Source organism: Melanostigma gelatinosum (assembly GCF_949748355.1).
Source record: "Melanostigma gelatinosum genome assembly, chromosome: 2".
Lineage (NCBI taxonomy): Eukaryota > Metazoa > Chordata > Actinopteri > Perciformes > Zoarcidae > Melanostigma > Melanostigma gelatinosum.
The window spans coordinates 30,573,153-30,592,228 of NC_136635.1; the positions used below are offsets into that span (position 1 = coordinate 30,573,153).

Consider the following 19,076-nt stretch of genomic DNA (forward strand, 5'->3'; position numbering starts at 1 on the left):
TTAGCGACGTATTAGCCTCTACGGCCAATTTAATTTTTTGACATTTCCCACCAGCTGCCACTTCTCAGAACTTCACTTTTTTGTCACGGACAGGTGAATTTGTTGGCTGGGTCCCATTTCACTGGTGGGTGAAATTGTTGCTGGTGGCAGTCCTGCGAGGTAAGTTTAAACTAGTGCTAGCTCGTTAGCCCCCGAAGAGATGCCCTGTACTGATGGGGGGTTGGTTGTTGTGCTAACGTGTAGCATTTCAAGTTAGCTCCTATATTACCTTGTCGAATAGACCAGAAAGCGATCGGGCACATACTGATTTTACTGTGATTACCGAATATATATTTTGTACTGTATTTCCGTCTTCCACACAAAATAACGTGGTATTACAGTTAGCGGCTACATTAGCTTGCAGCGCCGATGAAGTTAAGTCAAGCTAGTGAGGCTAGCAAGCTACGAGCGGCGAACATGAATTAGCTGACATGCTAACGCTAAGCAGACTGACCTGACATCATGCAATTTATTTGTTGTTAAGTTTCTTCTTTGCTATGTCTAATTTTACTGTCCGGGTCGGCCAAAGGTTAACGGTGGTGAAGCAGTTTTGTCTGACAACCAATCGTCGAACTTCTCGCACAACTTGGCGTTGATTGCGACGTTAACGTTACGGAGAGGCTTGTGTTAGCTTGTTAGCGAACTTAGCTAGCGGTCTTTTTTCCTTGACATAACGTTAGCCAGCTAGCATAGATAGCCATACTTAATTACAGACTGCGTGACTTTTATGTATTACGTTATTAACGGTAGTCCATACGTTATAAACTAGCTGTGTTCTCGCGCGCTGTCAGCTGCGATGAAGCGCGGCTGTGTTTAACGGCACGGTAGCTAACACGTTCAGCTCATCTGGATTTATTTTATTCATATTTTTATACTTAAGTCTCATTTAGAGTGACAAACCGACACTCGCTGTGTCTTTTATGCGAACTAGCCGTTAATTTGCAGACAGTTGAGGTTAGCTTGCTTGCCACATAAGTTAGCGTCGCGCGCTAGGACGAAAAGCCAACGGTCATCAGACTACCGTAACCGAAAGAACCCGAGAACGGATGGCGTTAAAGCTCGGTGTTTGGCAGAGAGAGAGAGAGAGAGAGAGAAGGGGGGAGGGGATGAGGCAGGGCTACGAGAGAGAGAGAAAATGAGAGAGAGAGACAGCGACAACATGCCTAAAGTGTTAGCTGGCAGCTAAACGTTAGCCTTTTTTTTGTCTAACGTTATACATTTCGCCATCTTTTTTTTTCACTGTGTCGTATTTGCTTCGCGTTCCGGTCAAAGAAGCTGGATGAAATGCGACAGACGGAGACTTAAAGACCGTAACGCTCAGCACCACCGTGTTTTCCGGTACTGGTGGTGCAGCGTAGCGAGGCACAATGTCCGCTCAATCCACCGCTCTACGGCTGCAATGACGTTTAGGTTTAGGGAGCGTCAATAAATTACTTTTCTCACATGTTTTGTGCTTGGAGACACAAAGACTTGTTTAAATGATGGGAGACGGTAACTACAAAATGAATAAACTGTAATGAAAACAGTACATAACAGGGCCCATGCGTAATGAGAAGGAATTGTGACACCCCAAAAAAGATAGGTGTGTATTTATTTATTTATATATATATAAATATATATATATATATATATATATATATATATATATATATATTATCTAAATCACACACACAGATGAAAACAGTAAGAACAAGTATATACCTATGTCGTAGTAGCAGGCAAAAGAAGCTCTTTACACAAATCTCTGTTACTTGAAGGATGGTCCCTAACTGGCTGGACAATGATGGCATGTCTATTAAGTCTCGTCACAGCCTTTTGATGGACTAAGTTTCTGCCTTTGTTTTCCCCTGATTACATTTGTTTTGTGCATTTGTTTGTCAATTGTAAAATAGGACTTTCAATCATCAATATATCTTTCCAAGTGGTCATATGTGCGGAGTTCATTTATTAGGTAGACTGAGACTGACTGTTTAACTATGTTCACATACTAAACCAATCGTATTTTTAAGATCTACACTTTTACAGTGTTTTAGAGCATCTGATTAAAGCCTCACTCTTCAATTAGTCGGTAACAATTTCTGCGATTAAGTACCGTTGACACTTTTGACACAGTTTTATTGGATTGCATCACACTGAAACACATTTCACTGCCTCCAGAATAACTAGTTAAATTAACACCTTTCTGACACAATCTGTGATACTCGATACTGGATTGCAGTGCAGTTTTTCTTTCAGTTATTTCAACGTATATTGACCATGATGAAAAGAGCAACGGTGTCATTATACTTACTCTGTGCAAATAAGTACAAGTAGAACACTACTTACATTACCGGTACTGTCCATCTGTCTCTGTCCCCTTTAGCCCCTTTGAGTATGCGTATACAATGAAGAGGCGCGTGGAGGACCAGGAACCAATATTTGCGCCCCAACAACAGCCAACACGCCGCCCCCCAGTTCAAGGCATTGCAGACAGCTTCCAGCACCGGGCCCTCGCCCCGGCCCCTTCTGTGATCGAGGCAGCTGCAGACAACATGCAGCCGTCCACCGGTATCCAGTATTCTCTCCCCCAGGGCTACCAGGTATGACAGCATTGATGTATCCGGCTGGTACAACAGCCTCCAGAGCAAGAGTTTCTGTTAAGTACCAGTGGGTCTGAGATTAACTTTTACCAAGCACCAAATTCCAGAAAAAAAAGTTTGCTTTATTGGCTATAAGTCGTGTTAGGATGTTTACCATAAATCGGTTGTATACGGTCTCTGTTTCTTAGCCGTAACGCTGTGTTCACACCAAACGTGAAGCACATTTTCGGCATCATTTATGTTTATTTGCGTGGCTCGCGCTAGACGCGCCGTGGAGGAGCGAAGGGGTTCCCTCCGTGGAGACGTTTCACCAACCACGGCTGCTTTGTACATGTTGCGAAAGTCCCAGATCTCCTCGTGTCTGGGTTCATAACATCACCCGGGAGGCGCTCGGTGAACTTCACCGATCTGTATTCACTGTATCTAGCAAGCCACACGTCGGCTGGTCTACTTCAGCGGTATGAACACAAAATAAACAATTTTGCTGTGATTTAACTGCAATAAATAGATTTTTTAAAAGTCTGAATTCATGCTCTGGTGGGTCTATCCGCAAGACGACAAGTGAACAATTTTTAAAATGCTTGTTTCCTGAAAGGAGTTTGGATCGATTTGTGCTTGGCTTTGCTATCATTGTAGCAGCTCCATCAACACTCAAAATAACGTCATATAGGCGTGAATACGGCAGCGTCGTCATTGTTTGAACCACAGAAAGTCTGATTTGTACACTTACATTCACAGGTAGATCGGTCCGGTCTCTGGATGAACGTGTGTTTTCCCTTCATGTCTGACTCGACGTCGGTGATGACGGGAGAATCTTAACGCTGATACAGCGTCACACAAATTTCTTGCTTTAAGTTTAAATATTTCAACCCGAGTGAATACGTAGCTGAAGACACGGTGATCTTTAAGATTCATGGATCCTAACATTCCAGTGATTTCTTCCTAAAAAGGTGCCCACGATGCCCCAGAGCACGAGTGGACATGGACACGGACATAACAATGCTGCTCCTCATGTTGGTCCCCACGCTCACCCCCTGGCAGTGCAGTCCCAGGGCCCTGCGGTGGTCCAGGGTCACGTTCATCCACCTGCACCCATGACTTCAACCCAAGGACAGCAGTTTCAGCGACTGAAGGTACTTCACACACTTATTTCCACCAAAATGAAACAAAGACACAGCCGCCTGTGTGTTTGTGTTGACATATGCTAATGAATACACCAATTACACACAGAAAAGTTCTTGATTTCACATTGTAGTACAAAGTAAGACCTTCATTTTGTTTGTTTATTGTTCTTTCTGTACTTTGTAGGTTGAAGATGCCTTGTCCTATCTGGATCAAGTGAAGCTGCAGTTTGGGAATCAGCCACAAGTTTATAACGACTTCCTTGATATCATGAAAGAGTTCAAATCACAGAGGTGAGTTCAAATTTTATTGCCATTTTCCTCCAAATCCTTAAATGATATTTCTATCCTCCCCTAACCCACTGAGCATTTTCACCATAGCGTATTCATATTCATACCACCGTCTATACCAGAGGTCACTAACAGGCGGCCGTGGTCCGGACCGAGAAGCCGTCCCTTCCGGTCTCAGACCTTCAACCGATAAATGATTGAGAATTATTACATATTACACAAACTACAAATGTTGAGAGCAAACACACTCACTCGCATCCGAAATGAAGGCACAGAAAACAAACACTCTGAGCCGCGACTTCAATACATGTGGCGTTGTGTTTTAAAGCGAGTTAGACGTCATGATGTTCTGGACAAAAACAAGTAAATAGATGATATGAAGTTACCTCTCATCTTGTGAGGAAAGAGCCTGAAGACTTTCACATCAGGGAGTACAAAGTATACAATAAATACATATTTCTTGTTGTTTTCATGGTAATGTGATATGTTGCGGCAAAGTGCTGTCCCATTCCTATTTACACCATCTCAAGCCCTGCGTTCCCTGTAATTGCCTGTCTGAAAATCCCCGTCTGTCCCTTCGCTACTCTTTACAGGTTAATACAGTCAATGACTGTGTTTTATGGCTTAACACTTCTATGGTAAACATACTATGTAATAAGGATTTGCAACTTTTGGCAAAAACTTCACAAGTTTTACAAGCATAGATGGTACGACCCAAGTACTTGCTATCATTATTATCCACCTCTAAAGGTGCTACACATTCTACTAAGAAACACTTCTAACTATACATTCTAAAACACACCTATAATTATGAATCTTCTAATTATGAATTCTAAAACACTTCTAATTATGATTTCTTAATTATGAATCATTAAACACTTCTAATTATAATTTCTTAGGCACACTTCTAAACCTAAATTTCCTACAGTATACACCGTCATATCATACCTCCAGCTGTTTATTCTGTACATAATTTTGTGTATTTTTTTACTGAAACATTTCCCCTCACTGCCTACTGTAATTGCTGCATGTGTTTTTCCTCCTTATTCGTAGCATGTTCATATCTCCCCCATACCGTTTATTCCACATTCTATATTCATTCTAAATATCACTGTTCATTCTGTCCATACTCTGTAGATAACTCTGCAAACTGCACTCATTTTCTCATCACTGACAATACAGTTTCATGTAATTCTTTCTACGTTTTAATTTGCAGAAACAACATCTGTTGACCCACGTTGAAGATGATTCAGATACTAAACAGCTGTCACTCTCTGTCTCTACAGCATAGACACTCCTGGAGTCATCAACCGCGTCTCCCAGCTCTTCAAGGGCCACCCAGACCTCATCATGGGGTTTAACACTTTCCTGCCACCCGGATATAAGATCGAGGTTCAGACCAACGAACAGGTCAACGTGACCACGCCAGGTCAGATCCACTACATCACCCCTCATGGCATCTCTGTTCAGAACATCCCTATCAGTGGAGCGCCCAGCCAACCCGCGAGCCACAACCAGCACCAGAGTCTGCCACAGGCCGGCCCGCACACTGCCACCAACACCACCACAACCACCACCTCCACCCCACCGACCCCCACCCAACCTGCTCCAAACAAAACCAGCAAGGTAGAAGACATGCTTTTGTATTGATCTGCTGAATTGAGTATCATTGACTTGAAAAAATACTGTAGTTTCTTTGGAATAGATTTGTTTCAGGTGTTTTGATTGTTTGCACCAAACTGAATGTTTACTAGATGACTGTAATGACACACTTGTGCTCTTCTCTGTCAATCCTTTAAGCCGATTCAGTCTCCGGCCCACACGCCCACCAGCCAACCCAACCCATCCATCCCATCCTACGCCTCGCCGCGCTCCCCCTCGGTCCAGTCCCACGCTCCTGTGAGCAGCACGCCGTCCGGTGGGCCGCCTCTCCAGAACAACCAGCCCGTGGAGTTCAACCACGCTATAAACTACGTCAACAAGATCAAGAACCGCTTCCAGGGTCAGCCAGACATCTACAAAGCCTTCCTGGAGATCCTCCACACGTACCAGGTGAGAAAATACCACATGCGGCATATACAGGGCTGCTGGTACTAGGGGTGGCTATCGTTCAGATTTTATCGACACCGAGTCGGTGTGTGTCAGAGTAAAGCACAAAGAGACAGAGAGAGGAGGTTTGAGACAAGGACATCTCACTCCTTAACTTCTAAAGTACAGTTAACTCCGGTACTTGGTACTCTGGATTTAACTAATTTAGAACCGGTTCTCGTATCGGGGGGCCTTTTTGTGGTACCCAGCCTAAGTGCTAGAGAAAAGAAAATAGGATCCACAAAAGTAGTAATTTCACGGCCTCTTTTTATGATACATTTTCCAGAAGGAGCAACGAAATGCTAAAGAGGCAGCGGGCAACTACATCCCATCACTGACCGAGCAGGAGGTCTACACTCAGGTGGCAAGACTCTTCAAGAACCAGGAGGACCTGCTGTCAGAGTTCGGACAGTTCCTGCCAGATGCAAACAGCACAATGGTGAGTCTCTGTGAACGCACGAGAGTAAACCAATGCGGTTGGGGTCATTCTTGGCTGTGGCAGCAAAGTCATTGTGTTAAAAATTGTTTGATCTTAAAGTACCGTAATTTCCGGACTACAGAGTGCACCTATATATAGGCCGCACCTGCTAATTTTGAAAAGAAAAAAGAAATTGTACATAAATAAGCCGCACTTGTCCATCAGCCGCAGGTGTCCCCGCTGAAACATGAGATATTAACGTGGCAAGATGTTACAGGAAAGATTTTTTTAAACCGTTAATTAAATAAATGCCGGTAACATCCACAGCTTTTGTCGTCTTTTTGCAGCGAGTCAGTTCTTCATGCTGCCGTCTCCAGCGTCTCACCATCGATTCATTGATGCCGAGCGTACGTGCAGCAGCTCTATTTCCTTCTTCGACAGCCAGGCGGATCGCTTTTAACTTGAAAGCCGCATCATATGCATTTCTTCGTGTCTTTTCCATGATGAGGGTGCGTGCACGAAGCGCAAAATGGGCACCATTTGTCGTTGGATAATTTGTGATAAAACAGCGACAAATGGTGCTTGGCGCGAGCCGTCCTCGCTCCTCCACGGGGTGATAGGAGAGAGACCCACGTTGCCAGGAAGGCAGAGCTTTATCCTGGAGCAGTGGCCCAGGTGTCTCCCGTTTACAATCTCCGGGTTCCTGCCGTTAAAGGGACACACACACCAGGAACATGGCAGGGAACCGTCACACCCATGAAAATCCATCAATTAGCCGCATCGTTGTAAAAGCCGCAGTCTTTAAGCGTGTGAAAAAAAGTAGCGGCTTATATGCTGGAATTGACTGTAGTAGTGACTCCCAGACCGGACAACACCAATCAAGTGAGAAGTAGAGTAAGTTTCTCATAGACGTCGATACAATCAAAGGAGTTGCCCTCTGATGGGCATTAGAGAGAATGCAGCTTAAAGGCTCTTCAGTATTGGCTTCACTTTCAGAGCCGGAGGTTTTGTCGTCTGACTCCTATAAACTACATTTACACCGATTTCCTTTGATGTTTCCAGTTATTTTGTTGGTGAGATTATGATAATAATAATAATACTGTAATCCTCTCCTCAGCTGCTGGGCAAGACTACACCAGACCGGGCCGAGTCGGTGCGTAACGATCATGGCGGCACAGTGAAGAGACCTTTACTGAACAGCAAACAGAGGCTGAGCCAGAACGGCCTGCCGATCAGGAGACCTGCTGGAGTGGGAGCCCCGCCTGTCAAGGTACACTCGACATGCTGACTCTCTTCTTTATATTCAACACTTTTTGTTTCTTTCTGCTATATTTTAGACGCCAGAAATGTCAGTGTGCTGCAATTTAAATGAATGAGGGTAGGTTCAATTATTAGAAACTCCTCACAAGGACAGTTCAGCAGCATCTCATTCTCCACCAAACTGCAGCTTCCAAAATGACCATAAAGTTGAATCAACATTTAAACAGTTTTAACAAAACCTGAACATTAGGAACCTTCACGAAGGAAGGTTTTATTAGACTCTGTTAGTTTTAGCTACGTTTAACATATAAACTGTCAACTCAGTGTGTTTAAATCTACCAAAAGTCTTCTTTTATAACATTTACCATTTTCAAAATAAGTCATTTTTGAGAGCCTGCAACAATCATGTCCTCATACTATTGCAGAAAAAGCCCAAAATATTGGGGAAGGATCACGGCATGACTGAAGTTGGCAAACACAGCACCAACACTGAAACCATGTTCTTTGAGAAGGTCAGTTTTGTTTGTTTATAGTTTATTCTCCTGCAAAAACAAGATGATGACACACATATTAATGGAATCACCTCGAGGGAAAGGTTTGATTTATTTTATTAACGTCACTGAAAACTCTTTCCCAGGTGAAGAAGGCTCTGCGGAGCTCTGAGGCGTACGACAACTTCCTGCGGTGTCTTCACATTTTCAACCAGGAAGTGATCTCTCGTGCCGAGCTGGTCCAGCTCGTCATCCCATTTCTTGGGTGAGTTTAAAGATGCACACAGTCGGTCACACATCTACAGTCACCAGAGCTTCATTGCTTCTACAACTGCACTGTTGTTCATTGTCGCTAAATAACAACAGCGTACTAAAACACACGAGTTGTAGACGTGTATTCAGTACGATGGAGATATGAAATACAACTGTGACAGTAATTATGTTGTCATTCTTGTGCAGCAGTTGCAATACAAAGTAGGACAGAGTGCAAATATAATACAAATCAATGAGGTGCAAAAACCAAATGTACATAATATCTGTTTCAACATCCATGTACATAACATTTAATACTTCTATCACTGGAAAATATCCTCTAGAAATGTCCCTGTTACACACAATACCCGTAAACCACCGGGCTGCAGTCTCACAGCATTTCGTTATTTGGTTGACAGAAAATTCCCGGAGCTTTTCACGTGGTTTAAGAACTTCCTGGGCTACCGAGAGTCGATTCACGGGGAGTCGAGCCACGCGGAGAGTTTACCCAAGGAGCGCGCCACCGAGGGCATCGCGATGGAGATCGACTACGCCTCCTGCAAGAGGCTGGGCTCCAGCTACAGAGCGCTGCCCAAGAGCTACCAGCAGCCCAAGTGCACAGGAAGGACGCCGCTGTGCAGAGAGGCGAGTCACTGCAGACGTTTAGTACAGGCGTTCATCCTCTGCTACGGGGCTGTAACTAGGGATGCCACCGGTTAAACCTGGGCCAACACCGGTGTTGCCCACGACACCAGATATTTAAAAGAAAAGATGTTCGTCATGTGAAGCGCTGACTTTAATCTCTGACGGCTGTGTGTCCGACCTCTCCGGTCGAGCTTTTGCTGCGCTGCCTGTTTTTGGCAGCTTCACTCTTGCGGTGCACTTGTGTTTAGCTTCGAGGCTGTTGCCTCCAGATGTTGCCACGTTCATCAGACAAAGTTTACCGAAACATTGCTAAAATTGCTTTTTGTTTAAATCGCTTGATTGAGCATTCAGTCTAAAAAACACCAAATGTCCTTTACAAGTTAACAGAGCGCACCATTATTTCCTCACACTTGTCTTTGACTTCATCTAATTGTTAAAAGAATTTAAAGCTTTTTAAATGACACAGGAAAGCAGCAAATCCTCACATTTGAGAAGCCGCCACGACCTCTAACTTTTTTTTACTATTTTATACCTGATTATTTGTTCCAGCTGAGCAGAAACAAGATGAACTACTCGATTGGTTGAGTGTTTCATCAAGAACAAAAGGCCATCTTTTAGCCACATTATGTTACAGACACTGTGTTCATTTTTAATTTCGGTTGATTACGTGGTGAGGCCTGAAACCTACACACTTTGATTGTTATGACATATCTTCCTGCTTTTTGTGATCTTTGTGCCGGACATGAAGTCAAATGACAGCTTTCACACAAAGTCTTTCCCTAAAAACTGACGTTAGAGTTGAGCTGAATGTGATCTCGCAGGTTCTGAATGACACGTGGGTGTCGTTTCCATCGTGGTCTGAAGATTCGACGTTTGTGAGCTCCAAGAAGACTCAATACGAGGAGCACATTTACAGATGTGAGGACGAGCGCTTTGAGGTGAGGAAGTCCACTTTGATTAGAAGTCAAAAGACTACAGAAAACCTTTTTTCTTTTTTTTCACTTGTCAATAACTTCCCTGCGATCTCTCCCGCTTTAGCTGGACGTGGTGTTGGAAGCCAACCTGGCCACGATACGAGCCCTGGAGGCGGTGCAGCGGAGGATGTCCCGCATGTCGGCGGAGGAGCAGCTGCGCTTCAAGCTGGACAACACGATGGGCGGCTCCTCGGAGGTGATTCACCGCAAAGCCATCCAGAGGATATATGGGGACAAGGCCCACGACATCGTCGACGGGCTCAAGAAGAACCCGACTGTGTCGGTTCCCATTGTGCTGAAAAGGTGAATACTCTTGATTTGAATGACTTATCTGGTCAGGCCTTAACCTAGATCTTAAAAGATTGGCTGTACTTAAGATTTAAGCATCACTTTTCTTCTGTTCCAGGTTAAAAATGAAAGAGGACGAGTGGAGAGAAGCCCAAAGAGGCTTCAACAAAATCTGGCGGGAGCAGAATGAGAAGTATTACCTGAAGTCACTCGACCATCAAGGCATCAACTTCAAGCAGAACGACACCAAAGTGTTGCGTTCGAAGACCTTACTCAATGAAATTGAGATGCTGTATGATGACGTAAGTAAACATGAGGACAACTTAACGGGTCTTTGTGATTGGTAACTTATAACGATGATCATTTTATTTGGTTTTCATGCATAAAATGCAGCTCAGCGTGCTTTATGGTATGACAATAACAACGACGCACATCTGATGTAAAATACAGAGAATAAGAAGTTCCTAAAAATATAAAGCCAGAGAACTAAAAGTAGTAAAATGGTATTGGAAAGATAAAAACGTACTACATTAAAGTTTATAAGATTGTCACTCATCCATTGTTTTATTGAGGCCAAACAGGAAGTCACAGACGATAGGCCGTCTGGGTTAGTTTCATTTAAAGGTATAATTGTGTGTCATTTGCGTAGCTGTGGATATTTGTATTGAACTTCTTGCTTCCCACAACACATTTCAATTTATTTTTGAAGCTGCAAGTGGGACTCATACATCCAGAATGCATCTGTCTAATAAGAGGAATGCCTCAATCTACTCCTGTGTGTGTCCTGCAGCGCCAGGAGCGAGCGGCGGAGGAAAGCGCCACACCGCCGCCGAGCGGCCCACACCTGACCCAGACCTACGACGACAGCCAAATCCTGGAGGATGCCGCCGCCCTCATCATCCACCACGTCAAACGACAGGTGGGCATCCAGAAAGAAGACAAATACAAGATCAAACAGATCATCCACCACTTCATCCCCGACCTGCTGTTCGCTCGGCGAGGTGAGCTCTCCGATGTGGAGGAAGAGGAGGAGGAGGAGGAGGAGGAGGAAGAGGAGGAGGAGGAAGAAGACATGGAGTTGGACCCGGGCGGCCCCAAGAAGCACAACGGCCTGCCAGGCGGCAGCAGCCCGTCCAAGTCCAAGCTCCTCTTCGGCAGCACGGCAGCTCAGAAGCTGCGGGGCACCGACGAGGCCTACAGCATGTTCTTCGTCAACAACTACTGGTACATCTTCCTCCGTCTTCACCACATCCTGTGCTCTCGCCTGCTGCGCATCTACGGCCAAGCTGAGAAGCAGATTGAGGAGGACGCCCGCGAGAGAGAGTGGGAAAGAGAAGTGCTGGGGCTCAAAAGGGAGAAAAACGAAAATCCAGCAATCCAACTGAAGATGAAGGAGCCAAGTAAGTGAGACAAAAAGAGTTTGGTTGAATTACTGTCCTCTACACAACAATGTTCCATACTTTTCTCACCATATCACGTGAACTGTCTTCTGCCTGCAGTGGATGTTGATGTGGAGGACTATTACTCCATGTTTCTGGAAATGGTGCGTAATCTGTTGGATGGAAACATGGAGCCGACTCACTACGAGGACTCCCTGAGGGAAATGTTTACCATCCACGCCTACATCGCCTTCACCATGGACAAGCTCATCCAGAGCATCGTCCGGCAGGTCAGCACATTCAGGATCGGACCGCAAGGATTTGATTTATGGAGCACAAAGATTCGTCTTGACTGTTTTGAGTTTAATTCAAATTCAAAACATCGTTTTTCATGCACTGGTCAAATTTGACATTTTGTGTTATTTTGCTTCCTTAACATAACTTTCAGATTAGTGGAAAGAAAACATCCGAAATACACATTTAGGTGTTTATTTCACTACCTTTTGTTACCATTAGATAATGCTGCATTTGCATATTTAAAGGAACAGTGTATGGGATTTATAGGCATTATATACATAACTGTGTTTTCATTCGTGTATGATGACAGGAAACTAAGTATTGTGTTTTCATTAGCTTAGAATGAGCCGGTTATATCTATATGTGGTGCAGGTCCTCTCCACAGAGTCCGCCATGTTGCTCTGCCGTATTCTACAGTAGCCCAGAATGGACAATCCACTGGTTCTAGTGAGAGCCTTTCTCGTTTTGACTTTAGGAAGAGTGAGCGAAGGGTTATTTAGTTTGATGCAATGTGCAACCACACCACTAGATGTCACTGATTCCCACACACTGCTCATTTTAATCGCAATATTTTAGAAATCTTGTAATACAAAAAAGTAAATAATAATTCCCTAAACAATAACTTCTGTGCTGATGATCTGATCATAACGAGCGCAAGTTGTTGCATCTCTTCAAACGGCTGTTGCGTGCTCACACCTGTTGCTCTCCACAGCTCCAGCACCTCGTCACGGACGACGTGTGCTCGCGCGTCACCGACATGTACCTGAGCGAAGGAGCCAATAAAGCCACGGGCGGCGCTCTGTCCACGCAGACGTCCAGGGCCACAGCGGAGGGAGCCTACCAGCACAAAGCAGAGCAGCTCATGACGGACGAGAACTGCTTCAAGGTACAACAAGTCCACAGAGCGGTGATGAAATCCTCCCTCAGTGTAAACCACTTCGGACACTTTGTTTTAAAGGCGATCTCCTTCTGGTTGTGTTTTGTGTAGCTGATGTTTGTGAAGAGCCGAGGAGCCGTCAGTCTGGCCATGGAGCTGCTGGACACGGAGGACGACAACTCTGATGAGCCGGCGGATGCAGAGGTACGACTCGTTAGTTATTCACGTACAGGTCATACTCTTTAAGTCCTCAGTTTATTAGTTGTCTGGTACAACAGCCCTGCAGTAATTGTGAATGCAAAGAATCGTCTTTTGAGGCCGGAGTTAATGGTAAAGTTGCATTATATCGCTGCGTGTTTCTAATATTTTTTTCCTCCCAAAATTGATATCAGTCTAGAAACAACGCGTCAGTTAACATAATAAAGCACAGATTTAAGTCATCTTCCCTTCCTTTGTCCCCTTGGATGGTGTCTCTAACAATCTGTATTAGCGTATAAATATACAGGGTTCAACACTGACTTTTAAAAGTGGTTGCTATTTTTAAATCGCCTTATATTTTGAGTAATGAAGACAGGAAGCAGTTCTGTGTCAGCTTAAAGGTGCAATACACAAGATTGGGAGCGTTCTCTATCACATTCCCCACTACATTAGTAGATTACAGACGGCAGATGCTGTATTTCCTTCTCTGAATCCTGTATATTGCACCTTTTTTATTTTAATCATGAAAATCTTGCCCACGGCGGTGCTCATCAATCTGTAGATGTCTGTACATTATGTGGTTTTATTGAAAATCATTGGACAGAGAGGGTGAAGCAAGTAAAGGTGTGTGTGTGTGTGTGTGTGTGTGTGTGTGTGTGTGTGTGTGTGTGTGTGTGTGTGTGTGTGTGTGTGAGAGCATAACTGTACCACAGGACAACATATTAACAGTATCAGGATGAGAAATCGGATTATTCAATATCAATATCTGCGAGTTCAAAAAGTCCAATAACAATATGCTGACTGTTTTATATTTTTTACATCGATACATCACATACACACACATTTTTGATAATCATCCATAAATTATATATATATTTTAAAGAGATATATCCTGACCAGAATACTACCGTCTAGTTTCATGTCGTCACTGGTTTTACTGCATTAATCATCGATCTTTGGAGCTCCTGTACGTCTGTGTCCTGTAAGTTTATTGGCAGTATTTTTATACCAATATCTCTGCGATACGCTCATGTCGGTGGATAATATATTTATATTTGTTGTGTACGGATGGTCTGTTATACTAACGCCTCTGATATTGAGGTCTACAGGTTTGTCTGCGAGCTTCTGTTTATACGTTTTCTCGTCCTCCAGAGGTGGTCCGTCTACGTGGGCCGGTACCTGAACTCAGATTCTGCGTCCCCAGAGCTGCGTGAGCATCTGTCCCAGAAGCCCGTGTTCCTCCCCAGGTGAGGCCCCCCCACCCACCCCCAGCCATGTGTCCCTCTTGTCTGCATACTTTCTGTCCCTCCCCCCCCGAGGCTCTAGTCAGCCGAGCAGCCACTCCAACTGTTGACAAGCCAAACCAGCTGCCAAATACAACTCCTGTTTCAGAGATAGAAAACAGTGGCTCTCCTGCACAAGCCCGACTTAGGAAGCTCTTTCTAACCGCGACCGTTTTTGGGGCATAAGAACGGACAAACGACGAGGGTTTGAGAAGGTTCATTAAAACAAACAACAACAACAGAGTAACTCCAGAGTTGCAGCTTGAAGACGCCTGAACGCCCGCCTGTTTGTAAAGAATCTCATTGGCTGTGAACGTTTTCAGTTTCTGACATCCGCCTCAAACAGAAGATTGCACTTTACACGGCCATCTTTTTAAAGAGAAACGAGTAAAATAATGGAATTTATTTATTCATTGATTCTGTTCCTTTTTAAACGGGAATTTTATTTATTAATAGCAAAGGTTTTTTAAAAATGGTTTTGGCTTGATCGTGGGTTTCAGACAGCTATGAGGATTTATTTGGTTTGATTATTCATATTGTATTGAATTGAAATGCTCATTTTTCATTGTGTAACGTAAGAACAAAAGTCATTGAATGCACAAACTGAAAGCGAAACACATGGGTTCAACCTTTTACTTCCTTTCTTTTGGTTTTGGTTTCTCTTGGATGTCTTTGAGCTGAGTTTGAGAGACTGAAGCTGTTGTGTTGGACCTGAGAGGACAGTGACGTGGTTTCCTTTTCTACCCTATCATGCCCTTTTCTTTGTGATTGTATCCAGATCAAAGGTCCTGTATTTGACTGTAAATGTTCAAATGTCCATTTGTTCAAGTCTGTTATACTCCGTGTTATGTTTGTAATGATTTTCAGTGGAAAACGCTCCCGTTGCAACTTTTTGTTGTGGGTGAGGGGTTTTATTTTCCACCGGTTTTGACAGAAATTAGTGCTCGTAAGTTTTTTAAAACTCTGGTCAAGCACATTATCTGCAACACTTGTACAGAGGAGTAGGGTTTGTAAATAAAATGATTGTCTAAATTGTATGTTCATGTTGGAGTATTTCTTTACCTAAAAGCTCCCGATGAGTGTTGCACATAAACTGTCATTGCATCTGTTGGTGCTTTTATTTTGTGTTCCTTTGAGATGGCTGTCCATTACCATAAACATTTCTTTAACAAAAAAAAAAAGGCTTTAAAATATTGCTCGTAAGCTTTATCTTGTTCTTTTTTTTTTTTCAACCCATTGCATAAATCTGGTCACATGATTTATCAGTGGGTCACCCACATCTTGTCCCTTTCTTTTATTTTCCATCAAATCTATGAGAGATCAGCAGCACAAGAGGTCAAAAGACTTCCTTCTACAAAAGTCTTCAATGGCAGCAAAAAAAAGAAAGAAAACTGCAGCAGTTTCTTCTCCAGTTGTGTTGGGTCTTCATCTCATGATCATAACACTCTGTACGTTGTTTGGTGAAAGTATGTGCACATCAAAGTATTTCCCCGATCATATTTCTGGATTGGTTTTCCTATCAGGCAGCGATTTGTTTCCCTGTTTCTAACAGTTTTAAATTGGCCTCACTGTCACGTCTTTAAAGTGAGTCCCCGCTCACCTGTACCCTCGGTGGTAAGTACACATTTAAACCTTTCATTCAGGTGGGCTGAGTCTGTGCATTTTATTTATTTTAAAAAATCATCAATTTCCAATTCAAATATAAAATCATTGTGTGCCAATAACGAGTATATTTAGACCTGAAGCTGTGTCTGCACCGTACGGCGATATTACCACTGCTGCCTCTGCTGCTCTTATAGATCCACATTTCCCTCCAATGATTTGACTCCCAATCTAATTCAGTCACTCGGTGAGTTATACAATGCATGGGTTTAAAAAAAAAATACTTGTTTAAAGGGACAGTCCTCTCAAATTATGACTTTACTGCTTTCAAATTTGCTTAACGTCATGTGTGTTGTGCACGCTGTCAAATAAAGTAAATAAAAACAAGTTCTAGAAGATTTGTGCGAACTTTCCCTGTAAACGCTCTTTTTTTAAAAATTTATTTTATTTATTTTATTTTATGCGTGGAGTAATCAGAAGATGTTTTTGTCGTTGTTGCATGCTCAGTCGCCGTTACTCACGCTTGTTGATTTGTTATTCGGCCTCCAGGAACTTGAGACGGATCAGGAAGTGCCAGAGAGGATGGGAGCGGCTGCAGCAGGAGAGGATGAACAAGGCGCCCTCGGACAAGTCGCAGGGCGCCAGCGGGGCGCTGAAGATGGAGTGCATGTTCAAGCTCAACTCCTACAAGATGGTCTACGTCTGCAAGTCGGAGGACTACATGTACCGGCACACGGCGCTCACACGGGCTCATCAGGTAACAGGAAGTAGAAGTCCAACACTCGCCGGAGACAAATAGTTTTTCTATTTCAAGTTTTCTGAAATGTTATGTTTAAATATGCAAATGAGGCATTCGCTTATTAAATGTGTGCTAATTTGCATACATTTCCAGAACAAAAATATAAACAAGTGTATTATGTTGTTGACATATTAAAGTCGAAGGTTTTATTATTACAGAGAAGATTTTAGATATCTCTTTGTTTCACTCCATCAATCAGAAAATACTGTCAACAGACATAAAAAGAATCTATTTTCTCTATTAATAAAATGTATACGTCCTCTTCTGAATGCTGTGAACAAACCCCTCTGTGTGAACCTTCAGCACACAGAGAGGAATGAACGAGTGAAGTTTGGTGAATGTAAGAGCTGCTGAAGTGGAGATTTATCATCAGAGTCTGAGAACAAACTCATTGAGAGGAAACGTCTTAAAGAGACGTTTAGTTACATTACAGACATTTAGAGACTCTGCAGGTGAATATTCACCACTTCATCACTCACATGAAGAAGACTCTACAGGTGAATAAAGTCACAACATGACCTCATAGATATCACCATGAAACTTCACCACTTCATCACTCACATGAAGAAGAATCTACAGGTGAATATTCACCACTTCATCACTCACATGAAGAAGAATCTACAGGTGAATATTCACCACTTCATCACTCACATTAAGAGACTCTGCAGGTGAATATTCACCACTTCATCACTCACATTAAGAGACTCTGCAGGTGAATATTCACCACTTCATCACTCACATTAAGAGACTCTACAGGTGAATAGAGTCACAACATGACCTCATAGATATCACCATGAAACTTCACCACTTCATCACTCACATTAAGAGGATTATTATTAGTATTACAAGTTTTCTGAAATATGTTTAAATATGCAAATGAGGCATTATCTAATGGTAAAACCACAAACAGACAAACTAGTGAAATAAAAACCTCAATGTGTATTTTGGGACACATTTTGCCTTCAAACTATTTAAAGGCAAAGAAGCAGGATATTCTTTCGTATTGATAAATATGTTCTGCTCTCAGAGTGACTCGTGTCCCAGTAGCTGAGCTGAGTTCTGTTCGTTTGTAATCTCAGTCCCAGCAGCGGGTCAACACACGGCTGCACAGACGCTTCCACTCCTGGCTGGACTCCTGGGCCGAAGAGCACGTGACCGCCGACATGTCCGCCGACAACCGCAAGTGGCTGATGGGAGAGAGACGAGAGGGCCTGTTGCCCTGCAGCACCACCTGCAACCCGGAGGTCCTCCACTACATCAACGTCAACAAGTACCGGGTGAAGTACAGAACTCTGTAGTCTCTCTTTAAATGAAGGATAAACTGGCAGCAACTCCCTCCACACAACAAACCGCCGGACGATGACTTCGTATGTATATGTATATATATATACATATAAAGTGTGTGTGTGTGTGTGTGTGTGTGTGTATATGTATATGTATATATATATATATATATATATATATAAATAAAGTAGCTTTGTGCAGAACCTCTACAACCTGCTGTCGCTGGATTCAGATGCCAAAATACAGCAACTTTCAAGCTGGTGTAAACAGAGGTTCTGCAGGCGTTGCTGTCACTGTATTGGAGGAAAAACAAACGCCTGTCTCAGAAATCCCAACATTATATTACGTGTAGATTTTTTACATGAGATGATGATGAAGAGAAAACACTCCGTCTTTTTGGAGAAATTCACAGTTTCCCTGTAAACTTGTATAGCCTGTGAATTTTGTTTTTTCTTCTTCGGTGGTAAAGGTGCAGCGAGGCACTCTAATATATTCTCTGGCGACCGCTGGGTAGATGCTCGGCAGCAGTACGAAGCCAGCAGTGTATATCGTGTACAATAATTTATGACCGCCCAAACGCTTCTGTGTAAATATGCTGTTTATATCTAGATCCTTTCTTTTTTTTTTATCGGATGTCATGGATGTGTAGCGTGCATTAACACACATACTGAGTACCAGTCTTTAGCTAGAGGTTGCAGAGAAAGTCTCTTTTTTTTTTTTTGTACCACAGGATGTAATTAGAGACCTTTGTGGTTTAACGTGTCGTCCTTAAAGTCTCTGTTTAGTAGAAAAATGTCGTTTTTTTACGTGTTTCTGCGCATTTCTACCTTCCGTCTTTGGCGTCCGTGTCACTCGTGGTTTTAAGATGATTGAATGTAGCTGAGCCGTAATTTCTCCTTTTTATTTAATTT

The 19,076-nt window shown here is 43.1% G+C and overlaps 1 protein-coding gene across 1 annotated transcript; it reads left to right on the plus strand.

Annotated features, from left to right (window-relative positions):
- The first annotated feature begins 4 nt into the window (after positions 1-4).
- Positions 5-18,212, plus strand: LOC306791089 (paired amphipathic helix protein Sin3a-like). The gene is made up of 21 exons (XM_079287715.1): positions 5-159; positions 2,402-2,618; positions 3,569-3,751; positions 3,927-4,033; positions 5,317-5,656; positions 5,831-6,082; positions 6,405-6,557; positions 7,654-7,806; positions 8,222-8,308; positions 8,434-8,552; positions 8,959-9,184; positions 10,006-10,122; positions 10,223-10,461; positions 10,565-10,748; positions 11,237-11,846; positions 11,946-12,115; positions 12,835-13,008; positions 13,111-13,203; positions 14,350-14,444; positions 16,632-16,839; positions 17,961-18,212. Exons 2-21 carry the CDS (start codon positions 2,424-2,426, stop codon positions 18,177-18,179), a joined length of 3,924 nt encoding a protein of 1,307 aa, XP_079143841.1. The 5' UTR covers positions 5-159; positions 2,402-2,423; the 3' UTR covers positions 18,180-18,212.
- Positions 18,213-19,076: the final 864 nt, after the last annotated feature.

Coding starts and splice junctions, on each gene's coding strand:
- LOC306791089 (XM_079287715.1), top strand. CDS start 2,424: ATGAAGAGGCGCGTGGAGGACCAGGAACCAATATTTGCGCCCCAACAA. Junction 5,657..5,830: donor CTCCAAACAAAACCAGCAAG/GTAGAAGACATG, acceptor CAATCCTTTAAG/CCGATTCAGTCTCCGGCCCA. Junction 6,083..6,404: donor AGATCCTCCACACGTACCAG/GTGAGAAAATAC, acceptor TACATTTTCCAG/AAGGAGCAACGAAATGCTAA.